Source organism: Chrysoperla carnea, chromosome 4, assembly GCF_905475395.1.
Source record: "Chrysoperla carnea chromosome 4, inChrCarn1.1, whole genome shotgun sequence".
NCBI lineage: Eukaryota > Metazoa > Arthropoda > Insecta > Neuroptera > Chrysopidae > Chrysoperla > Chrysoperla carnea.
In genome coordinates, this window is record NC_058340.1 from 6,955,331 (window position 1) to 6,975,790 (window position 20,460).

The 20,460-nt window shown below is 29.6% G+C and overlaps 2 protein-coding genes across 4 annotated transcripts; both read right to left on the reverse strand.

Moving 5' to 3' along the window:
* Positions 1-1,109: 1,109 nt before the first annotated feature.
* Positions 1,110-11,217, reverse strand: LOC123299157. Of its 3 annotated transcripts, none has more exons than XM_044881423.1 (9): positions 11,156-11,217; positions 6,931-7,001; positions 6,684-6,864; positions 5,565-5,784; positions 5,339-5,492; positions 4,390-4,551; positions 3,603-4,002; positions 2,648-2,866; positions 1,110-1,242 (listed from the first exon to the last, which is right to left on the reverse strand). In XM_044881423.1, exons 2-9 carry the CDS (start codon positions 6,958-6,960, stop codon positions 1,133-1,135), a joined length of 1,476 nt encoding a protein of 491 aa, XP_044737358.1. In that variant the 5' UTR covers positions 6,961-7,001; positions 11,156-11,217; the 3' UTR covers positions 1,110-1,132. The 3 variants fall into 3 exon arrangements, with proteins under 3 accessions (XP_044737358.1, XP_044737359.1, XP_044737360.1); XM_044881424.1 differs by having other exon boundaries at positions 1,238-1,376; XM_044881425.1 differs by lacking the exon at positions 1,110-1,242 and adding an exon at positions 1,959-1,978.
* A 3,846-nt stretch (positions 11,218-15,063) lies between these two features.
* Positions 15,064-19,184, reverse strand: LOC123299158 (colicin-5-like). Its single transcript, XM_044881426.1, has 2 exons — positions 19,122-19,184; positions 15,064-16,525 (listed from the first exon to the last, which is right to left on the reverse strand). Exon 2 carries the CDS (start codon positions 16,502-16,504, stop codon positions 15,224-15,226), a length of 1,281 nt encoding a protein of 426 aa, XP_044737361.1. The 5' UTR covers positions 16,505-16,525; positions 19,122-19,184; the 3' UTR covers positions 15,064-15,223.
* Positions 19,185-20,460: the final 1,276 nt, after the last annotated feature.

Sequence of the window (20,460 nt, forward strand, 5' to 3'; positions counted from 1 at the left end):
CAAAAAAAATTCCAATAAGATCGGATAAAAATTGCCTGGGTTATTAAAAAAATTGAATTTTTGAACTTTATGACGTCATCAGAATCCAAAAAATTTAATTTTGCTCTATCACATCCAAATTTTATCCAATTTTGATAAACCAAGTATGTAATTCTACTAAATTTGGGTCATACTTTTCAAATTTGTCATCAAAATTACCCTAGCTCTATTAGGTTTCAAGATTGTGGAGGTCTGGTCCTGGAATTAGGCACGGATGTGATAGCTAGCGAAAAACTGACATCACAGCTGAAAAGAATGACCCAAAATTAGTGGGTTTCAAAAAAAATTCCAATAAGATCGGATAAAAATTGCCTGTGTTATTAAAAAAATTGAATTTTTGAACTTTATGACGTCATCAGAATCCAAGAAATTTAATTTTGCTCTATCACATCCAAATTTTATCCAATTTTGATAAACCAAGTATGTAATCCTACTAAATTTGGGCCATACTTTTCAAATTTTTGGTCAAAATTAACCTAGCTCTATTAGGTTTCGAGCAGGGTTCGAGGATATATATCATGATATATATCCGATATATATCACGTGAATTTTTATGATATATATCAATACAAAAATGATTTTAAAAAATTTAATATTATTTAGTAATTTTTGGCGTTTGTTACCGTATTTCTACTTCCCAAATTTTGATGGCATTGGAGTTAAAACCTACTAATACTAAGCTCAAATCGTGTCGTGTCAGAAAAAATTCGTTTCTAAAGAGTAAGTTTAAGTAAGATTCAGAATCGAATTAGTATTAGTAATTTGTAGTAGGTTGAGTTTAAATTTTCGATTTTTTTTAAATGACCTATCACTCTGCATGACTGCAAAATTTCAAATCGAAATTCCTATTAATAAAGAAAATATGAGGGTGTCTTCATCTTAAATGCGATACACTGTATATTACTTTTGAGTAGGTATGTGTTGTTTGGTAATTAACAAAAATATTAATTGCAGATAAATAAAACATTTTTTATTATTGTATTAATAAAATATCTATATAAAAATAACATTTGAACAAATTAAAAAATTAACAACTTTTTATTATAACAATTAAAATAATATTATTGAATCTAACATAATTAAAATTAGATCTTTATTTGACCTTTCGACGATGATGCTTATGTTTTTTTAAATTTAATCCAAGACTTTGTTTCGGCAAATTCTGTTGATTTTCATTTAAAAAATTAGATACATTGGATGAACCTAATTAAATAAATTATAGAATTTGTTCAACAATTTTGTTTAAAATATTTATGTAATAAATAAATATGTATAATGTTAGTTCTTATTAGAAGCTTTTTTTTATAAATAATATTAGAATGACTATGACACAGTGCCTGAAAATGTTAGAAAAAGCAATTAAAATATAATAGTTTAAAACAATGAGCGACGCATAATGCAAGTGGTTTTTGTCTAAATCTAAATTCGTCAAATGTTTTTAAAGGGACATCCATAACTTACGTGGGCATTTTTTATTCAATGTAGACCCCCCCCCCCCGTAGGTGAGATTTAGTTAGATTTGTTGGGACCTCCGTCTTTACGTGAGATTTACGCTAAAGGACTAAATTAAATTTTTACTGAATGCATAGTTACGTATATAAGCTGCATTCTTTTCTACTGTCAAAATAACCAATTTTATAAATAGCCATGAGACTTTTTTACGTGGGCAAAATAAACACACTAAATTTTTTTTGACGTTAGTTGTTTTTATTATGCCCCTCCTCCCCCGTTCCAATGAGATTTGGTGAGATTTTCTTAACCAACTTCCCCCCTCTTCTCTCACGTAATTTATGAATGGCCCCTAAAGGTCCTCGCAATATTAGATAGGAAAATGGCTTTCTGTGAAACTTTTTCAAACCGTCACAAAAATGTTCTTGTCCCAGTTTGAACAGGGAATACCATTAACTATGGGCACCTAGTACCTCGGAGGCTGATTATTCTGCCGCGAGTAACAAGCTTGGACCAATTATTAAACGAATTTTCCGAAAATTTGGAGACGACGGGAATACCGTTTACCCTGGTACCAGGTAACTCAGAGATCAATTCTTGCGCGATATTCGTGTTCGGCGGCCCCAAAAACCCACGAGTAACGAGTTGGGACCGAATATATAACGTATTTCCCTAAAACTTCAGGAGACAACGGGGATACCGTTTACCCTGAATACGAAGATCAATTCTGACGCGATATTTGACGCAAGTTTAGAATCATTTTCATCACTATTAACCGAATTGTGAATTTAGTATTTAGTATATTTAGTATAGTTACGATTAATTAAAAATACAATTATAAGATGCATATTTTTTATGCAAACTTCATATTTTTAATTTCTTATAAATCAATTTAGATCACGAAGTTTCTTGAAGCTCACTCAAAAAACCGCATTCAAATCTGTCTTACTGTTCAAATTTTTCGAACTTTGACTGTTTTTTTGTTTCGTTTCTGCGACTATATTGATATCATATACCGTTTTGTTTTTATGTATAGATAACTCTTATTTGAAAATCCTCCATAATAATTAACACTCCATGTAATGATGTTAGTTTTTTAGCTCTCGTAAAGGCATAATGGTGGTTAATAGTTAAAAGATTATTAGATTATTCGACTTACTTCCTGTGATAGTAGATGCGTTATCCGTTACATGATTATTTCCTTTTTTTACCATCATATCTAATCTGAGTTGATCATCTTCTAAATTATTACAACTGTCTACTTTTGGTGATTTATTTTGTGAGTTTATAGAATCGTTTTCTGAATGAATTTCATTATTCATAAATTCATTTGTAATTATTGTATCAGCACAACTGTTTGACGATTGATCTTCGCCATCTATAATTAAATTAAATGTATATTAACGTATCTCTAATTAAAATATTTTTTTACAAAAAAAAAAGAATCAATTGACTACAAAAAAGTGTACAAAAAAATTTTGAAACAAGTAAAATTTACAAAATTTTAAAAAGCCCCCGTCAAATGTTTCAGGTACGGAGCCCTAAACTTGCACTTGAAAAATAGCTTAGAACACTCTCCATTAAAGCACCTTTCAAGCAAAAGACCTAAATCAAAATTGGTTCATCCGTTTAGGAGATACGTTACCACAGACAGACTGACAGACAGCGGTTAAACTTATTGATTTCTAGCTGTGCCCCGTGGTGTTACTCGCGATTAAAAGAGATTTTGAGAGTTTTCATCGTTACTGTGTAAATTAATCAAGCTTTCGAACTTTTACAAAACCCTTTAAAAAACACAGTTTCTGTATGCTATCCCATAGAAACTGTGCATTCTACCCGAATAAAAATTACTCTAGGTCATTTCTGACACCTAAACTACCACTACTTTTTTTTTTAATTGGGAGCAACTAACTGCTTTACCGACAGTGCAACACTATGTTTCTGTAGAATGCGTTGTTAAGCAACACGAGTTACCAAGGAAAAAAATTACCGAGCAAGCTCTGTCATCCAAGTACTGTAATTTATGAATGACTCCTTATCTGAACTATTTTAAAAACGAAGGCTAATCGCTTCAAATATTTAACCGAAACTCATACTAAAATATTTATACTCACTTTCAATAATGTCTGTTTTTATTGAATTTCGAATCAATTCATCTAAAACATCAATGTCATTATCAACACTTTCATTTAATTCACTTTCCAAATCACGTTTCGATGATGTTTCCTTATTTAATGATACTCTTGTGTGAGTTTTGAATTTATTTACAGCTCCTTTTGTGTTGGAAACTGTCCCTTTTGTAGATACATCAGAATCTTCCGTTTCTTCAGCAATTATTTGACTTTTAATAGATGGTGCAATTGATTCTAGTTTAGGTGTTGAGTACGTTGAATCATCCGATGGAGCATTATCAACATGACTATTTTTTTTATTCTCTTCAATGATTTCATTATCGGAAACATTCGTTGATGATGCAGAACCGTCATCATCATTTACATCTTCGGGTTCTGATAACTGTAGGAAAAGTTTAATTTAATTTAATTTAATAATAGGTAATTATCTATTTATGTAGCCCCAAAGGAGTCACACAAAGCTATTCATAAAGGGTCAGGAGTATTGTTGTAGTAAAGGAGGGGCAAAGATAGGTACTTCGCAAACATCACAAAACAAACTCAAAACCTTTGCAAAAATGCAAAAAACTCGACAAAATCTAGATTTGCATCATTACAGGGTACAACAATTGCAAATTTCCAATTTTTACAGGTTATGAAAAAAAAACAGTGCATAGGAGCACACATATCCGGAACAACAACAATCAGTTCAGTAGTAAATTTTAGAAAAAAAGAAACCTGGCTAAACATATTGGCCCTAAACTTGGCGTAAACATAATAAAATACATACATCAATATCAGATTCTTCGCCAAATGAAGATGATTGTTCAGCATAATCTTTGATCCTTTTTATTATTTCATCAACATTATTATCAGTCACAATATCATTTTTTACGTGATTATGCTCTTCGGTTTCAGTTACACTTTTTTCAGTATTGGTACTCCCTACAATCTGTGGAAAATAATATATATTTTGTTAATATTTTTTTTATAGTTTGTATGTATCTAAGAGGGGGGGGGGGGTGGAAGCCTGGATGATTCCGCGGAATTCTCAGTTTTATCTCTTGGAGAGAAAAATTTTATTAAAATTATCATGCTTAGCAACCCGCCAAAAAAGAATTTTCTAACGTTTGTCTTTAAAAAAATGCTATTTTTGCAGCTTTATATTCTTAAACAGATCATTATATATTTTAAAGTGGTGTTATGCTTTACAATTTTTTTTAATGATGTCTCCTAAGGAAATTATAAGAAACAAAGTCGAAAAAAAGAACAAGAAATAAGTAAATATGAAAGAAGGTATGGTTATCAGATGGGTAAAGATCGACCTTATGCCTGGCCTCTTAGACCAGTAGGAATTCAAATTGTATAGGCAATTGGTTAGGTAATATTGGCTATACACGAAGGACACTCTTAGGCTATAGTGCCCATTGTGATACCATATATGTCTTTTACCACCTTTTTCGCTGACAATTTCATTTTTGAGCTCCTCAATTATTTTCAAAGGCTGAGTGCACCTCCTTCATGCATATACCATGTACTACACCAGCCCATCACAACTATTAATTAAATTAATTTTTGTTGTGACGGCGGGAATCGAACCTGATACCCTAGGCATATCGCGAACGGAATTGGTTACACTTTAGCCAACTTTCTAGGGTTGAATTCAAGTTGTAATATTCCAGCAAATTTTTTTTTAAATTTATATAATATTTACATAAAACGAAATTAAAATAACGTACCATTGGCTCAACATTCTGTCTGTGATTCGTATTTGATTCCATACATACTCGTTGAAAACATAATGCACTTAATATATTTGAATATAAGCGCTTAATTAAAGCTCTATAATCAAGACCATGCTTTTTTAATAAAGCATTAGAAATTCCAGTTGTTCTAAAATTTAAAGCAATCTATAATTAAAAATATTTCTTTTAACAAAATTCTATCAATTTGATTTTTACTTACCGTATTGTATTTAATTTTACTCTTTTTCCGTTAATAAATTTTACAATTGTAATAGAGGTGATAGTTTCCAGTCCTAGTAGCATAGCTATCGTATTTAGAACTCCTTTTAAAATTCGTAACGCAATTAACGCAGGAAAGAATAATATCCATGGCAACGGTCTCACTAAAGTATTTGGCGCTGATTTATCGTTTGAATCATTTATTATAGCTGGTAAATTTCCTAGGTAAAATAATAAATAATAATATCATTTATAATACAAGCTATTTATATACAGGGTGGCATTTTTTACTTGATATTTGCGTGAAACTCAGAAAAATCAGTTTAATCGAGGAAAATGATTCAAAGAAAAAATGTTAATTTCAAAGGCACACATTTTATACGAATATTGAATTCAATCTAAGTTTTTCGGTTCATTTAAAGCTCCCTTCTAATTCATAAGTGGTAAACATTAGATGACCACTTTAAATTGTAAAGTTCTTCTTTAGAAAAGCGCAAATAATGCGCGTTTATACATTCGATTTGAACAAAAATGGTCTTAAAAACAAAGCACTTTTATTGGAAAATATTTTTCAAAGAGTGCTTAGGTTGAGGGGGTTAGCGTCCAAAATGAACCCCCTCAAGTCCAAGTATGCTAAAATATCTAAAAAAATTACAAAAAAATCAAATTTTTTTATTAACTTGCCTGGCAGCTATTGCAGAATTCACATTTAGGACATTTTTCAAAAATTTGGGCTTTTTTTCAAAATAATTTTTATTAAAATTACAAAAAATGTAATTTTAATTCATACCTGTAATTATAATTTTTGTAAAAAACCCCAAATGTTTATTCTGCAATTACTGCCAGGCAAGCTAATAAAAATATTTGATTTTTTGATATTTTATAGATATTTGGTCATACTTTAACCTAAGGAGCTTCATTTTTCTCGTTAACTCCCTCAATTGTCAGTGGCGGTCCATCAGTGAGTTTTTTTTTTTATAGTGTGTACCTCAAAAAAGTTTTTTCGCAAAAATTGAGCGACTGAATAAAACGAGATGACGCATTTATTGATAGGTACATATTAGCAGCATGAATTTGGTCCTATTATTTATTTTTGAAACTTTAATCATTTTATACATACCTTCGGACTTTTCAAGTGATTTGATTGGCACTGACCATTGTGCTATTTTTTCAACAATCCATAAAAAATCATCAAATTTCTTGAGTATAAACTGTCCAATTGAATATTCCGCAATATATTCTCCAATATTATTTAACAATTCGAAAGATTTTTCAGTATACGTTTCACCAGCCATAATCACCTTTAAAAATAAATTTTTGTTATATTTGGTACAAAAAGAATTACCTATATTCAAAAAATGTTTTACCTTTGAATTATTTTTATTCTTTGGGTCCATAATGATTAGAATTTTCCAGTGATTATATTTTCAACAAATATATCTAAATTAAAAGAAAATTTTGAATTATGTAATTATAGTTAGTTTTCATTGTTGATAAATTTGTAAATGAGATGTTAAGAATGTTAAGATGTATAGTTTATACTTTATTTGTTTCAATGATTTGCTTTTTGACCGCCGTTATCAAAGTAAGTAGATACGATGATCGTTTAATCAAAAATTAATTCAAACAAATTGATTCAATAACAGAATATTATTAAAATCTCTTTCATCTTGGATGAATGATACTGTTTTTAAAAAGTTTTATTTGTAAATAACCCTTTTTTTAAATTCTCCAAGTAATTTCACGCAAGTTTATTATTATATTCAACTAAATATTTTTTTTATTTTAACATATTGATATTCGATTTTTGTAAAGGGCCCTTAAAAAAATTCAAAAAAATCGAAAAAAATTTATTGGTTCTGATTTGAATGAAACGTAGTATATAGGGTAATTTTGACCCAAAAAATTCAAAAATCGTATTCATTTGATGATTGAAAGCATAGTTTTAGAAATATCACTCATTTTCTCATATTTTGGATCGATATCTCCGAAACTAGTTGCCTAATCGTTATATAAATACGATTTTTGTAAATTATGGGTCAAAATTACCTTATAAACAGAGTTTTATCGAAATCGGAGCCAACATTTTTTTTTCGATTTTTTCGATTTTCGTAAAGGGGTACCCCTTAAAAAAATTCCAAAAAATCGAAAAAAATTTATGGTTTCTGATTTGGATAAAACTTAGTATATAAGGTAATTTTGACCCAAAAAATTCAAAAATTGTATTCATTTGATGATTGGAAGCATAGTTTTTGAAATATCACCCATTATCCCATATTTTGGCTCGATATCTCCGAAACTAGTTGCCTAGCCGTTATATAAATACGATTTTTGTAAATTATGGGTCAAAATTACCTTATAAACACAGTTTTATCAAAATCAGAGACAAAAAAATTTTCTCGATTTTTTCGAGTTTTATAAAGGGGTACTCCTTAAAAAAATTCCAAAAAATCGAAAAAAATTTATTGGTTCTGATTTGAATGAAACGTAGTATATAAGGTAATTTTGACCCAAAAAATTCAAAAATCGTATTCATTTGATGATTGGAAGCATAGTTTTTAAAATATCACCCATTATCCCATATTTTGGCTCGATATCTCCGAAACTAGTTGCCTAATCGTTATATAAATACGATCTTTGTAAATTATGGGTCAAAATTACCTTATAAACAGAGTTTTATCAAAATCAGAGACAAAAAAATTTGCTCGATTTTTTGTAAAGGGGTACCCCTTAAAAAAATTCCAAAAAATCGAAAAAACCAATACTTGTAATTTTGGAATAATGAATAATTTTGTAGTAATAATTTTGAATGGAATACGCAAAGTAGAGCTGCCTATTCGTTTAAATAAATTTTAGTAATTTTTTTATTATTGAATAGTTTAAATATTTATGAATAAACAAGTGAAAACAAACAATTGACTGAGTTAATTGTTGAAATACCATGCATAGTCAGTGTTGATTTCTTTATCACATTACACATACAAACATGTGACACATACATAACTGATAATCAAGTATAGTACATATTCTAAAATTTCCGCCTAATTGGCGCCCTCACGGGTAAACAGTGATGTTTACGAAAAAATATTTCAAACAAAAGTTGTTTAATATTTGAGGAACATTTTTTACATTTAAACTTTTGTTCTATCTCTATCGGTTTACAAGATGGGTCCTACGGAGACCCAATCCAAGACCCAATTGACCTATGATGCTCATTTACGAACTTGACCTCACTTTTTACGCCCTGAGTACGCTGTAAAAATTTCAGCTTGATATCTTTTTTCGTTTTTGAGTTATCGTGTCCACAGACGGACGGACGGACGGACAATCGGAAATGGACTAATTAGGTGATTTTATGAACACCTATGATAAAATTTTTTTCCTAGCATCATTATTTTTAAGCGTTACAAACTTGGGACTAAACTTAATGTACTACGTATATTTCATATATACATGGTATAAAAAGTCGAATTGATAACCTCCTCCCTTTTTGTTTGAAGTCGGATAAAAAGAAATAAACAAGTCAAGTAGTTTACATAGCGATTTTAACAGTCGAGGTCTATTATTGAGAAGATTTGAGCCGGTCTAGATTTTAATGGCCACCGACTTTTCTCACTTCTATCGGAAATAAGTAAAATAATCGTAAATTTTCCCTAATAGTTAAATGGTGGAAACGCAATTATGTGCCCAATGTATGAATTCTGACTACGTACTATACATTTATCTGCGCTTCCACCATTATACTTGCAATAAAGTTTGTTAAAGAAAAACAATAGCAACTCTTATGTTTTCTACCTAGAAATGTTAGCATTGTACTTTCTAATATAAAATGTTTTTAAGGTAGTACCTTCACGAACGCAAGAGAATGTAAATCATTAAATGTAAACCTTCACGAGAATGTAAATCATTAACTGTATAATTAGATGTTAAAATTTGAAGACAATTTGCTCAAAAAATAATTTCAATAATTATGACAATTTTTATACATATAGCATGGAAAAGCGTGGGGAAATGGAATTTTTTTATAAAAGGACTTTTACTATCTTAATGAAAAACTAATATTTAGTAGAAAAACATACTGAATAATGAATAACTAAAAAAAATGAAAATTATTGACTTCAAAGTTTTGATAAACAATTAAAATAAATAATCTTTAGTACCACATGTAGGAAAAGGTGTCCTATAATGACCCCCCTATGAAAAAATGTAATTTATAACCAAACTATTCGGGATATTTATTTATTTGTTAATATTTTTTGTTTCATTCTTGATTCAAGTGTTGCACATGCCAATTTCTTTTGATTTGTTCAAATTTTTATTCAATATTTCTCAAAAGTGATCGTTTTACTGACATAGTAATAGATGGGTAAAATGATCCCATTGCATTTTTTACCAAATAGTTCACTTAAAATATTAATTGTTCTTTTACATTGCATCAACGATTAGTATGAATACAAAAATCACTGGTAAAATGATCTAAATCAACATATTCAAGACTCGCTACATGATTGGGGATCATTCTTATCTACCTATAATAATTTTACGCACAAAATAGAGATCATTTGAGCCTATATAAAGGGGATTATTTTACCCGTAAAGACGTATTTTAATATCGTTATAAAAATTGAAAAATTGACCAAAATGTGTCATAATATTATTAAAATTCAACAGAAGTCAGCAGTAAAACAACCAGCCGGCGGAAACTAACACAATATAAAAATTTTTACGTTGAAATTCATCTCAACATAGACCAAAAGCTGTAAAATTAGTACCAAATAGTTTCTATATCGCCATAAGCATTTGTTCAACGATTAATTTGATCACGTGGAAGTCATTTATTGATAAGTAGATGCAGTGCCGACCCAAAATTAGAGCAAGTGGAGCGGGCGCACTAGGCGCCAGGTAGCAAGAGGCACCAAAAAGGCAAATTTCAAAAAGAATTTCATATTTTAAGTGTTGATTGTTGAAATACAAGTTAATTTTTGGGAAAAAAGGCACCAAAAGATGATCTGGCTCTACCTTGATTAGGGAGTAGGGGCGGCGCTGAGTAGATGGTTTAAATAGTTCTAGCCCCAACCATTTTGTCAAAAAAATAAATTATATAATTTTTAAATAACAAAAAAATAAATAAAAGTATAAAATTATCAACATCAAATATTTAAATGCGTGATACCTAACATATTAATCATAATTTTCAAAGATATTTAGCATATATTAACAGATGATTTAATAAAAAACTTCAAAGTTAAAAAAAAATTTAATCTGTTTATATGAATTATAAAAATGTTGTCAATTTTATTAATATTATTTTACTAATGCACTTAAATACAATCAAATGACCCATCCATGCAATCCAAAACCTTTGACATTCAGAATGATAATATATTGAACTATATACATGTAAAAAAATAGTAAAAGTATCATGGATAAAAATAAATATTTCGATAAATTCATAAATTGCAATCAATATTTTTTTTTTGTTCCAATATTTTTTCATGAAACGAAATTCGACAACATTAATTAAATACATTTTTTTTAAATCTATATTAATTAGTTTTTAAAATGAATTTTGTATTAAAAATTTAAACTTACCAGGCTCAGATTACAGAATGTAAAGAACCACTCACAGTAAAATATTGATGTACAAATAGCATAGAACTGAAAAATGAAATAATAAAATTTGTTTATTCAAAAATGATGGTATTATTTAATAAATAAACTTATTATATAATACTTTTATGACTTATTTACATTGTATTTATATCTGAATACCTTTAATTTTAATAAATACAAAAGTTCCGCTAGCAAATAGATCATAGAGACCAGTGCTCCATCACAAAAGCTATAATTCTTGTTCGTTGTAAGATGCTTTCTTCGAATATAAAAGTTAGAGGAATTGACAAAAAATTTTGCATTGATTTTAGCGCCTTATACTAACATGAGATACAGATCTGTTTTTGCTTGAAAATCTTTAGATTTGTCTTTTACATGTAGCGACCATTGAGTTCAGATCAATCAAAAAATGTTTGTTGTATAGGCGCAGATTTTATCGCAGACATTATACCTGACCTAGGTTTTCAAGCTCACTCTACTCTATAACTAGTAATCGATAAATAAACAGTTTAAATTAGAAAAGTTACATTTTTTTTCGAAACAAATTTCCGCAAACCGTACAGTTTAGGCAAAAACGAAATTTTTTCCCAAAATTGTTATTTCGTATAATTGTTTCTGCGAAATCTAGTCACTCTTCGAAAAAAATTTACCAATAAATCTAATAAAAGTGGTTCGTTTTTCAATAAAGACCATTTTAGTTCAAATTGAATGATCAAACACACAAAAAGATTTTTTGCTATCAATTATGTACTGTCTAAATTATTCGGTTTACAAAAAAATGTTTCAAACAAAAAACGTTTGCCTATATATAAAGAACAACTTTTTAATTTAAAGCGTTCATCTGTTTGTCAGTTATGCATCAGAGTGAGGTTTTAATTGAACCTGAAAACTTAGATCGAATTCGATGCCGGTATAAGAAGTGTCCCTTTGCAACTAATATTTTTTGTTTGATGCATTAAATTTATTTATCGAAATTCAAGCATATGTCAACTTAAAAAAGCCACCCTGTTTATGGTATGAGTGTAAAGTGAGGCATATATTATTTTTGCCCGGAGCGGCCAAATAGCTAGATCGGGTCCTGCTCATTTTAAAGTGTTAAACGTATTATCTGGCGTATATTAACTCGTCAAACAATGCTTCAATCTGCATTCGTGTTTGTACACTACCTGTAAAATTTACTATTCCTAACACTTTGTAAAAAGATGTATTTTATGTTGAGAATTCCGACCTTAAAGTTTATCTATTTACGGTCATAGAATAAAACTAATCATTTTTAATTCATAAAAAATAATAAATTTTGTAAATAAAACAAATCATTAGACATTTTACATTTGGACAAAGGTTAAAGTATTTCTAAATTTTAAAAATTTATTTATAAAAAATAACAAGATGATCTAATTGAATTTATTCATTATTGGTTTTTAGAAAAAAAAAATTATTAATATTTTTTATTAGTAATACAGTCAATAAGCCGGAAAAAAGTGTCGGTAGTGGAAAAGTTGGGAAACAACAGAAACTTTTTTGTAACATGTTTAAAGAACCCCAAAAAACATTCAGAAAACCAAGTCTAAGGAGAGCATAGGGCCCTAACGGGCCCCTCCCCCAATTCAGGAGGTGACTAAAAAATTTTAATAATTTACACAAAAATTTTTAGTATCCTCCTGAGTTAAGAAAGGGGGGGGGGGTGCTGGGCCTTATGTCCGCCTATAACTAGATTAAGTAGGCTGAAGGTTCCTAGGAGTCCTATAAGCACGTTACAAAAATTTCATTACACTCGGTGTTGTTTCTGCAACTTTTCCGCACATCCTATATCTAATTAACTATACTAAAGAAGCAACTGTGTAATTATGCTTTTGCAGCAAAATTAAAGCTATTTAACGGTGATGTTTGGTAAAAAATTTCAGGTTTTCGGAAGTAGGGTACGTCTGTCTCACCCTATGGGGGTAAATCGAAAAAGTACAAGTACGCATGTATATGACTTTGTTGAGTACACTCATGCAAATATTTCCCACCAACTCCCATAAAATTAAACTGACGAGGAACTGAAACTGAAAATCAATTCAAGACTTAGACTGTGTTTTTGGTTTTATTTGCTCAATTATAATAATTACCAGATTACGTAAAATTTGAATTATTTTAAAAATTAAATTATTTATAAAAGTAAAATACTTTAAAGTCTTTAAAAATATATATTATTTACTTTTTTTTTTTAATTTTTTTAATTTCGTAGACTTAAAAATTACTCTCATTAAAAATTTTTTCGCTTTGACTTCACGACAAAACAAAACTTAGCTAAGATCAGGATTGCGAAATTAGAAGGGAATTTCCGAGATTTGGGTTTTGAACATGCTACGAGCCTAAAACCCTATTGTTTTTACTTTCCGCAATTTAGAATACTTTAGAAACGATTCTAAAATCAGATACACGGGCCCTACAGATACACGGGAAAAATCCGTACAAAATGGTATATGGTTCATACCAGTCAAAGATATTATCCTATCTGCCGTTTTGTTTAACTTAAATCACAATGTTTACAAATGATATAAAATTTGGAAAATCTTACCTTTCTACATACCCAAAAGGAAAATCAAACAAAAAAATTAAAAATAATCACAAAAAACAAAATTTACATTTAAAAATCTGACGATTGATTATAGGCGCACATAAATTTTGAAATATTTTATCAATATATTTGTAAAATATCTCCAGTATGTAATTTTTCAAATGCAATAATCAAATAATTTATGAATGTATTATTATTATTAAATTCACAGAAGTTATCTGAATAAAATAAAATTATATAAAATATAAAATAAAATCATGAAGCTGGCATGAGTAAAAAAAATATATAACATAAGTGTAATTGACGGTACTAGGATGTAATAATATTATAAAAATAAATACAAAATTAATTCATATTAGTAGTTAATTAATATTATCGATGTGTTTCTTTACATTATCAAATTAATTTATTATGTCTATAATCAAAATTTTAATGCACAAATTTTCATAACAAAAACTATGACCTTTCCTTTTAGAAAATATTATTTCCTTTAATTAACATCACTCGCAGCTTCGAACATACGAATCTGTATTAATATTTTCTATCTTATATATTATTACTCCTTCCTTATTCCTGTATCAAATTCTATGATTTACCCCTCATTTTTAAGATTATTGTGTACAGATTATTACCCTCAATCTTCTGTGTAGTCTATCTTAAAAACCAATCAATCAATTTCATTTTTTTATCATGGTTAAAGAGAGCTTGATGTCCTTTCAAATGAGGTATCACAAAGTAGGAAGTGCTATTTGAAATTTCAAAGTTGGGATGAAGGAATGAAACTTAAAATTTTCTAGGTACCATTTTTGAACTTTCCCGACGATATCTAAATCGACATGTTTTCACTCAAAACAATAATCTCGTCATGTCAAGAGTTATTAACCTTAATAACCCAACTGCGTTAAATAAAAACTTAAAAGAAAAAAACAAGACCAGCAGTATAGCGACTTTAATAGTCGGAAGATATTTAAATCAAGACCGGCTCAAATTTTCCCAATAATGGCCTCCGACTGTTGGAATCGCTATGTAAACTACTGGACTTATTTTTTTTTTTAAGTTTTTATTTAACGCAGATGAGTTTTTTAATTTTTATTTTTATTACTACTGATTATATTTTTGGGAAATACTTTCGTATAATAAATAATAAGGTAAAATAACGAAAATGAATTTTTTTTTTAATTTCATAATCCAATCTAATAAGATTAATGAGGGGATACATGGAGTTTTTTTTGAAATAGAAACACATAGATAATAATTAAAATTGACATAAAGGACTGGTTTTATTAACTTTTAATTAAAAAAATTAGATTATAATTAAGTACCGACAAGCTTTTATTTTACTAAAAATCAAAAATAACTTTTCGTCTTAGTAATATTTGAGCATTTAGAAAATGTTTGCAGTTTTTTGTATATATGGCAGCTCTTTAAAACTGTCACTAAAACGTTCTGTTCTAAAACTCACTAATTTTCTGACTGTAAAGTGTTTAATTGAAGATAAGGTCATGAACTCTACCGACTCTTTCTTCGTTAACCATAGCTCCTACGGCTACCATGATTGCACCATATGCAAATATTCCTAAAGGCCCCGCGGCCAGTAAGAAGGAAAATGCAATGCCTACAATAACTGATGCCCCCATACCAGCGGCAATGCTTTCCGCCTTAACAAAGAATGGCCTCCAGTCTCCTGTTTCTGATGCTTTGCGCAGCTCCTGGTATAATGAATGAGCATCAATACCTGTTCCAGCAACTCCAAAAGCTTTGCTGAATCGACGTAAGTTCTTGGCAGCCTCGTCGTAATTGAGAGATTGTACCGCTCGAGCAATTGCTTGCCTGTCAGCTACCGAGAACTTTTTGTTAATAGCATCTTTGTATTTATCGAAAGCCCTCATTGCTTCTTCGACATTCCTAATTTGCTTCCCTTTGGCAGCCGTTGCCAATTCTTCAGCTATTAACTTGGCTTTATCTCCGTACTTTTGAAATACTTCTTTGTAAAAATCCAGAACAGTTTTCGTCGCATCTTTTATTTCATTAATTTCAGCGTCAGTCTGACCTTTGGCTTCGGCTTGCTTAACAAATATATCCGCTATTTGGAAGTTACGCTGTGTGTACGTCATCTTAGCATAAAATGATTTTAGTGCCGCGTTAAAATCCTGGCGAGTAATGGCATCCTTCATCTCAGGGAAATTGTTGATGTTGTCACTACCATTATCTGCAAGTAATGCATGTAATGCGAGTCGAACACCCGGTATCCATTGTGGGTGGCCACCATTATTAGTGTAATCAAGCATCGGATCTCTTGAACCACTAAACTGTCGGATATAAACAAATCCGTTTACTCCCGGCATATTTCTGTAGAACATCTGGCTTAATTTCAAATCATTATCAAATAATCTGTTAATGTTTTTATTATTTAAAGGAATGCCATTTTCTTTGAGATTTTGAAGAAGTAAAGGAGACGATGAATTAAATTCTTCAAATCTTTGGAGTAATCCCAGGCCGCTTAGAGGTTGAGAAAGCAGCTTGCTTCTTAATTTTTTATTGTCATTAATTCTCGAATATTGTTTACATTCAGCTGTAAATTGCTTGCATTTTATTTTACCACAAACAGGACATGGTTTATCCTCTTTAAAAAAAGGTTCGCACATCATGCTAACGGCATCATCCAAAGTGAACCCATTTTCTACAGCATAGCTTCTAACATGGTTTTCATGCTCTTCTACCGACAAAGCACTAAAGACAACGACACCTTGCTCTATGACTTTCATAATTGATTCCTTGAATCAACACTGCAAAAACGACAAGTTTTGATCAGAAAAATGCACATAAGCGAGGATCCCGTCACAGTAAAACTGCACCTACACGGACTTCGAAATTTCGCATATGAGTCAATGCCAGGGTTTATCCTGGTAGAAATATTTTTTATTTTTTTAATAATCACAAGTATTTTTCACTTTCATGGAAATTAATTTGTAAGAGGCCACTTTATTATAAATTTTATCTATTTTCAGGAAAATTTGGTATGACAGTTCTTATCGTGGCAGAAAGGTCTGTCTATTTTAATATATAAGGCCAATAAAATTTTACCCTTATCACTTTTACCTTACTTTTTTTTTAATTTTTTCGTTTTGAGCTCTACTTTCGAAATATCTCGGTGCGACAGTTCAAAACTTGACCAGAATATCTATCGCACCAGTAAAAAATTTAAAACTCCTGGCAAAAAATATTTCTGTCACTATGAACCTTGGCACACCTAGTCCATAATGTACCTATCGTTAAATAGAATTGATTCATATGCGCAATTTCGAAATCCGTGTAAGTGCAGGTTTACTGTAAATACATGTTTACTGTCACGGGCTTCAGGGCTAACATGTATACTTATATTAATAGAGTAAGCGTGTTTAAAAACAAAGATGAGGTTGGACAATATAAGATGGCCTCACGCAACATACAAAAAATATTTTGGCTAAAAGAAGTATAATCTCAGTTTTCTTTCTATGGTGAGTATTTTTGACAAATTAGTGATAACATCAGTCAAAGATGTTATCAAAACCGGCTAATTAAGGAAAATGGACTGTGTTTGTTAGATGCCAAATATCATCAAAAAGAAGTTCTTAGTGAATGAGGATATACGAAGTTGATTTAAAATTATTAAGAATAGGCAATTTGTATTGCATATATGTTATATACAGTAAATGTTATATATACGGGTTTATACGTTACCAACTTAGATCGTAACCAATCTTATAACTGTTAAATTATTTGAATTTTGATACATTTTTTTAAGTAGTATGAATTTTATTGATGTGAAGACAAAATTAACAGTAATTGAGTTGTTAATTTTTGAACTCAGTTTATAAATATGTATTTCTACTAACATACCTATAGTTGTCATCCATCAGTATGAATTGGCTAATTAATTTTTCTCGTTGCAAATTTTCTGACGTCGGTACGGTTTCTTTTTCAGGAGATTGTGTTCAGCGACCCAAAAAACCCCTGGATTCCAAATTTCCTAATATTTGATTAAATAACAACTTAGATAATAAATGTTTAATATTGGAGTTGTGTATGGCATACATGCAATACAAATTGCCTACCATTAATTTTTTTAATCAACTTCGTATTATGCTCTTTCACTAAAAAACAATTTATTATATTTATTTACAAATATAAATATTAGCTCATGATATTTAACACTTAAGAAACACATTCCACCAGATTTTAACGAAAAACCAGCGGGATATTTCATTTTCCTTAAGTTGTTAACATCTTTTACTGTACTAGTGGTAAATTTTCAGCTTTTAATTTTTGTGTCTGACTTGCACTATTAGTTAAGGATAAAGCAAAAAAACAGTTAAATTTTGGAGAGGTTTACCCTCTTTTTATACCAATCGAATCAATTTCACTGAAAATTTTTCACTGAAACAGCTTGCGAAATACCAGCCAAGATAAATTTACAGGTTTATTTCATTTTTAGGTTTAAATAAAAAGTTGGTTCATAAATTTTGTTTAGGTATACCAAACTGTTCATTTTCAAATTTTTACATATTATAAGTTAAAAATATCAAATTTTTTATTTTTGTTCGTTAATAAGTCATTTTTGTTTTAGCAAAGTTATTTTTTTAAAAGAATAAACTTTAAATCGTAATTAAACACAAACAAACAAGGCTGTGGCTTAAAAATAATATCAATCGCCACTATTGGGTTGATTGTAGAGCTTATTTTATGCCATTTGTCTAAAATATGACTTTATTTACGGGGCCTAATAGCACCGTCTAATTGGCTCGGATGTTACGCTAACTTAATATTAAGTTAGCGGACTACCTTATGAATTTTCCAAATTTGCCATACTGAGAATTTATCGTTTTTTATCCGTAAATTTCTGATTTTGTCGCTCACTACTTTTAAAGAAAACCAGAGTGTTCCGCTCAAAGAAATGAAAATTTTTCAACTTTACCATACTGAACATATGCCATTTTTTATCGCAAGTAAATTATTCGTTAAATTTTTTATTTTGTCGCTCAATTATTTTTTTATTACATCGGCTTGGTCCGCTAACTTTATTTTAAGTTAGTGGACCACTACTTTACGTAATGAAAATTTTCTAACTTGACCATGTTTAAAAAAATTCTCAGTAAGGTAAACTTGGGAAATTTTCATTGCATAAGGTAGTGGTCTGCTAACTTAATATAAAGTTAACGAACCAGCCCGATTTTTTTAAATAATTGAGCGGCATAATTGAAAATTTCACGAATAATTTATGAATAAAAAACTGAAAGTTCTCGCTATGGAAAAGTTTGAAAATTCGAAAAGTAGTCCGCTAACTTATCTAATATAAATGTGTAAAGCATAAAGTATAAGCTCTGAAATAAATTTCAAACTTACCCAAAGTATAGTAAAAAAGTAACTTTATAATGATAGATGCACAAACTCCCTAATGAGTTGCTAAATACCGAATAACATTGATACTTATTTACTTTTTAGATATAAGGAAAATTTAATTTGTTAGCTGTCTGACAAGGGGGTGGGGATGAAAACCACAAGTATTGTTTTCAGTTTATTGAACAGATAAACAAAATAATTCGTTATCAAAGTATATTCGCGGAATTTAAGAAATGCATTCATCTACTTAAAAAAAATTACTCAAGCAGGGACTTTTTCACTCGTATGATCTCATAATGAGTAAATTTTCAGAATGTATTGGAATAAATTAAATATACTTGGAAAATACATTCTTTGATGTAAATACCCGACTAATCTTCAGTCAAATATTGATGATGTCAATTTATTTTGATAGTCGACTTCTTTGGAGAAAAAATTTTTGAAGGCGTGTCTTTTCGAACATTAAAATCTATTTTACGTAGACGATATAATTCGACTTCTTTTTTTAACAACTGCAATTCTTTTAAATTATAGCAAAAGCGCTGAATGCTCTGGAGGCGTAAACGAAAAGAAATTGCCTAGAAATAAATTCTACGAATTCAAGTCCCTGATAAAAAATCCGAATCGGAAATTTTCAATTCTACCAATCGGAATGAATAGGATTCAATTGTAAAAAAAAGCCGATCATTCCGGTTCATGCCAATTGAAACCAATTAAAATTTTGATTCGAAACTTAATTGAAATGAATCGGGTTTAATTGGAAAAAAAATTCCAATTCATTCCGATTGAATCCCATAGAACTAATCGAAAATTTTCAATTGGTTGCAATTTATAAATGGGATCGAATTGGAAATTTGAATCGGAATTTTTTATCAGGGGTACTTCAGACTATAGAGAATTTTTTTCTGCATTAAATTACAGTTATATATACAGAGTTATTCTTTAATTTAAATAGTTTTAGTATCACTGAATGTAATCCTTATAAAAAAGAGGGGGGAAATGCCTCAATTTTAGGGAAAACCGTTTTGATCTATATCTTCGTAAACGTGCATTATAGACCAAAAATGGCAATAATCTTTATTCTAGATAATTCAATTTAAATCTTTTTTGTAAGATTTTTTTTTTGTCCCTAACCATTTATGACTTATACGACTATGACGATTTACTTATTGCCTATTTGAACGATATTATTGACTATTATCTATATTTTTGTTCTCTACGGAAGCGATAGTTATGAAAGTATGCAACTTTATTGAATCCAACAGTTACGAGGGAGCACCCTGTATATTACGGTATATCTAATAAATGATGATAAATTGCGGTATATCAGATAATGAAAGAT

Bases quoted from the DNA above. Each gene is read 5' to 3' on its own strand.
- LOC123299157 (XM_044881423.1), bottom strand. From the start codon at position 6,960: ATGGACCCAAAGAATAAAAATAATTCAAAG. The intron at 2,867-3,602 runs GTGAGTATAAAT...ATTTAATTATAG, and splicing joins AAAAACAGACATTATTGAAA to ATGGCGAAGATCAATCGTCA. The intron at 1,243-2,647 runs GTAAGTCGAATA...TTATTTAATTAG, and splicing joins CGCATCTACTATCACAGGAA to GTTCATCCAATGTATCTAAT.
- LOC123299158 (XM_044881426.1), bottom strand. From the start codon at position 16,504: ATGAAAGTCATAGAGCAAGGTGTCGTTGTCTTTAGTGCTTTGTCGGTA.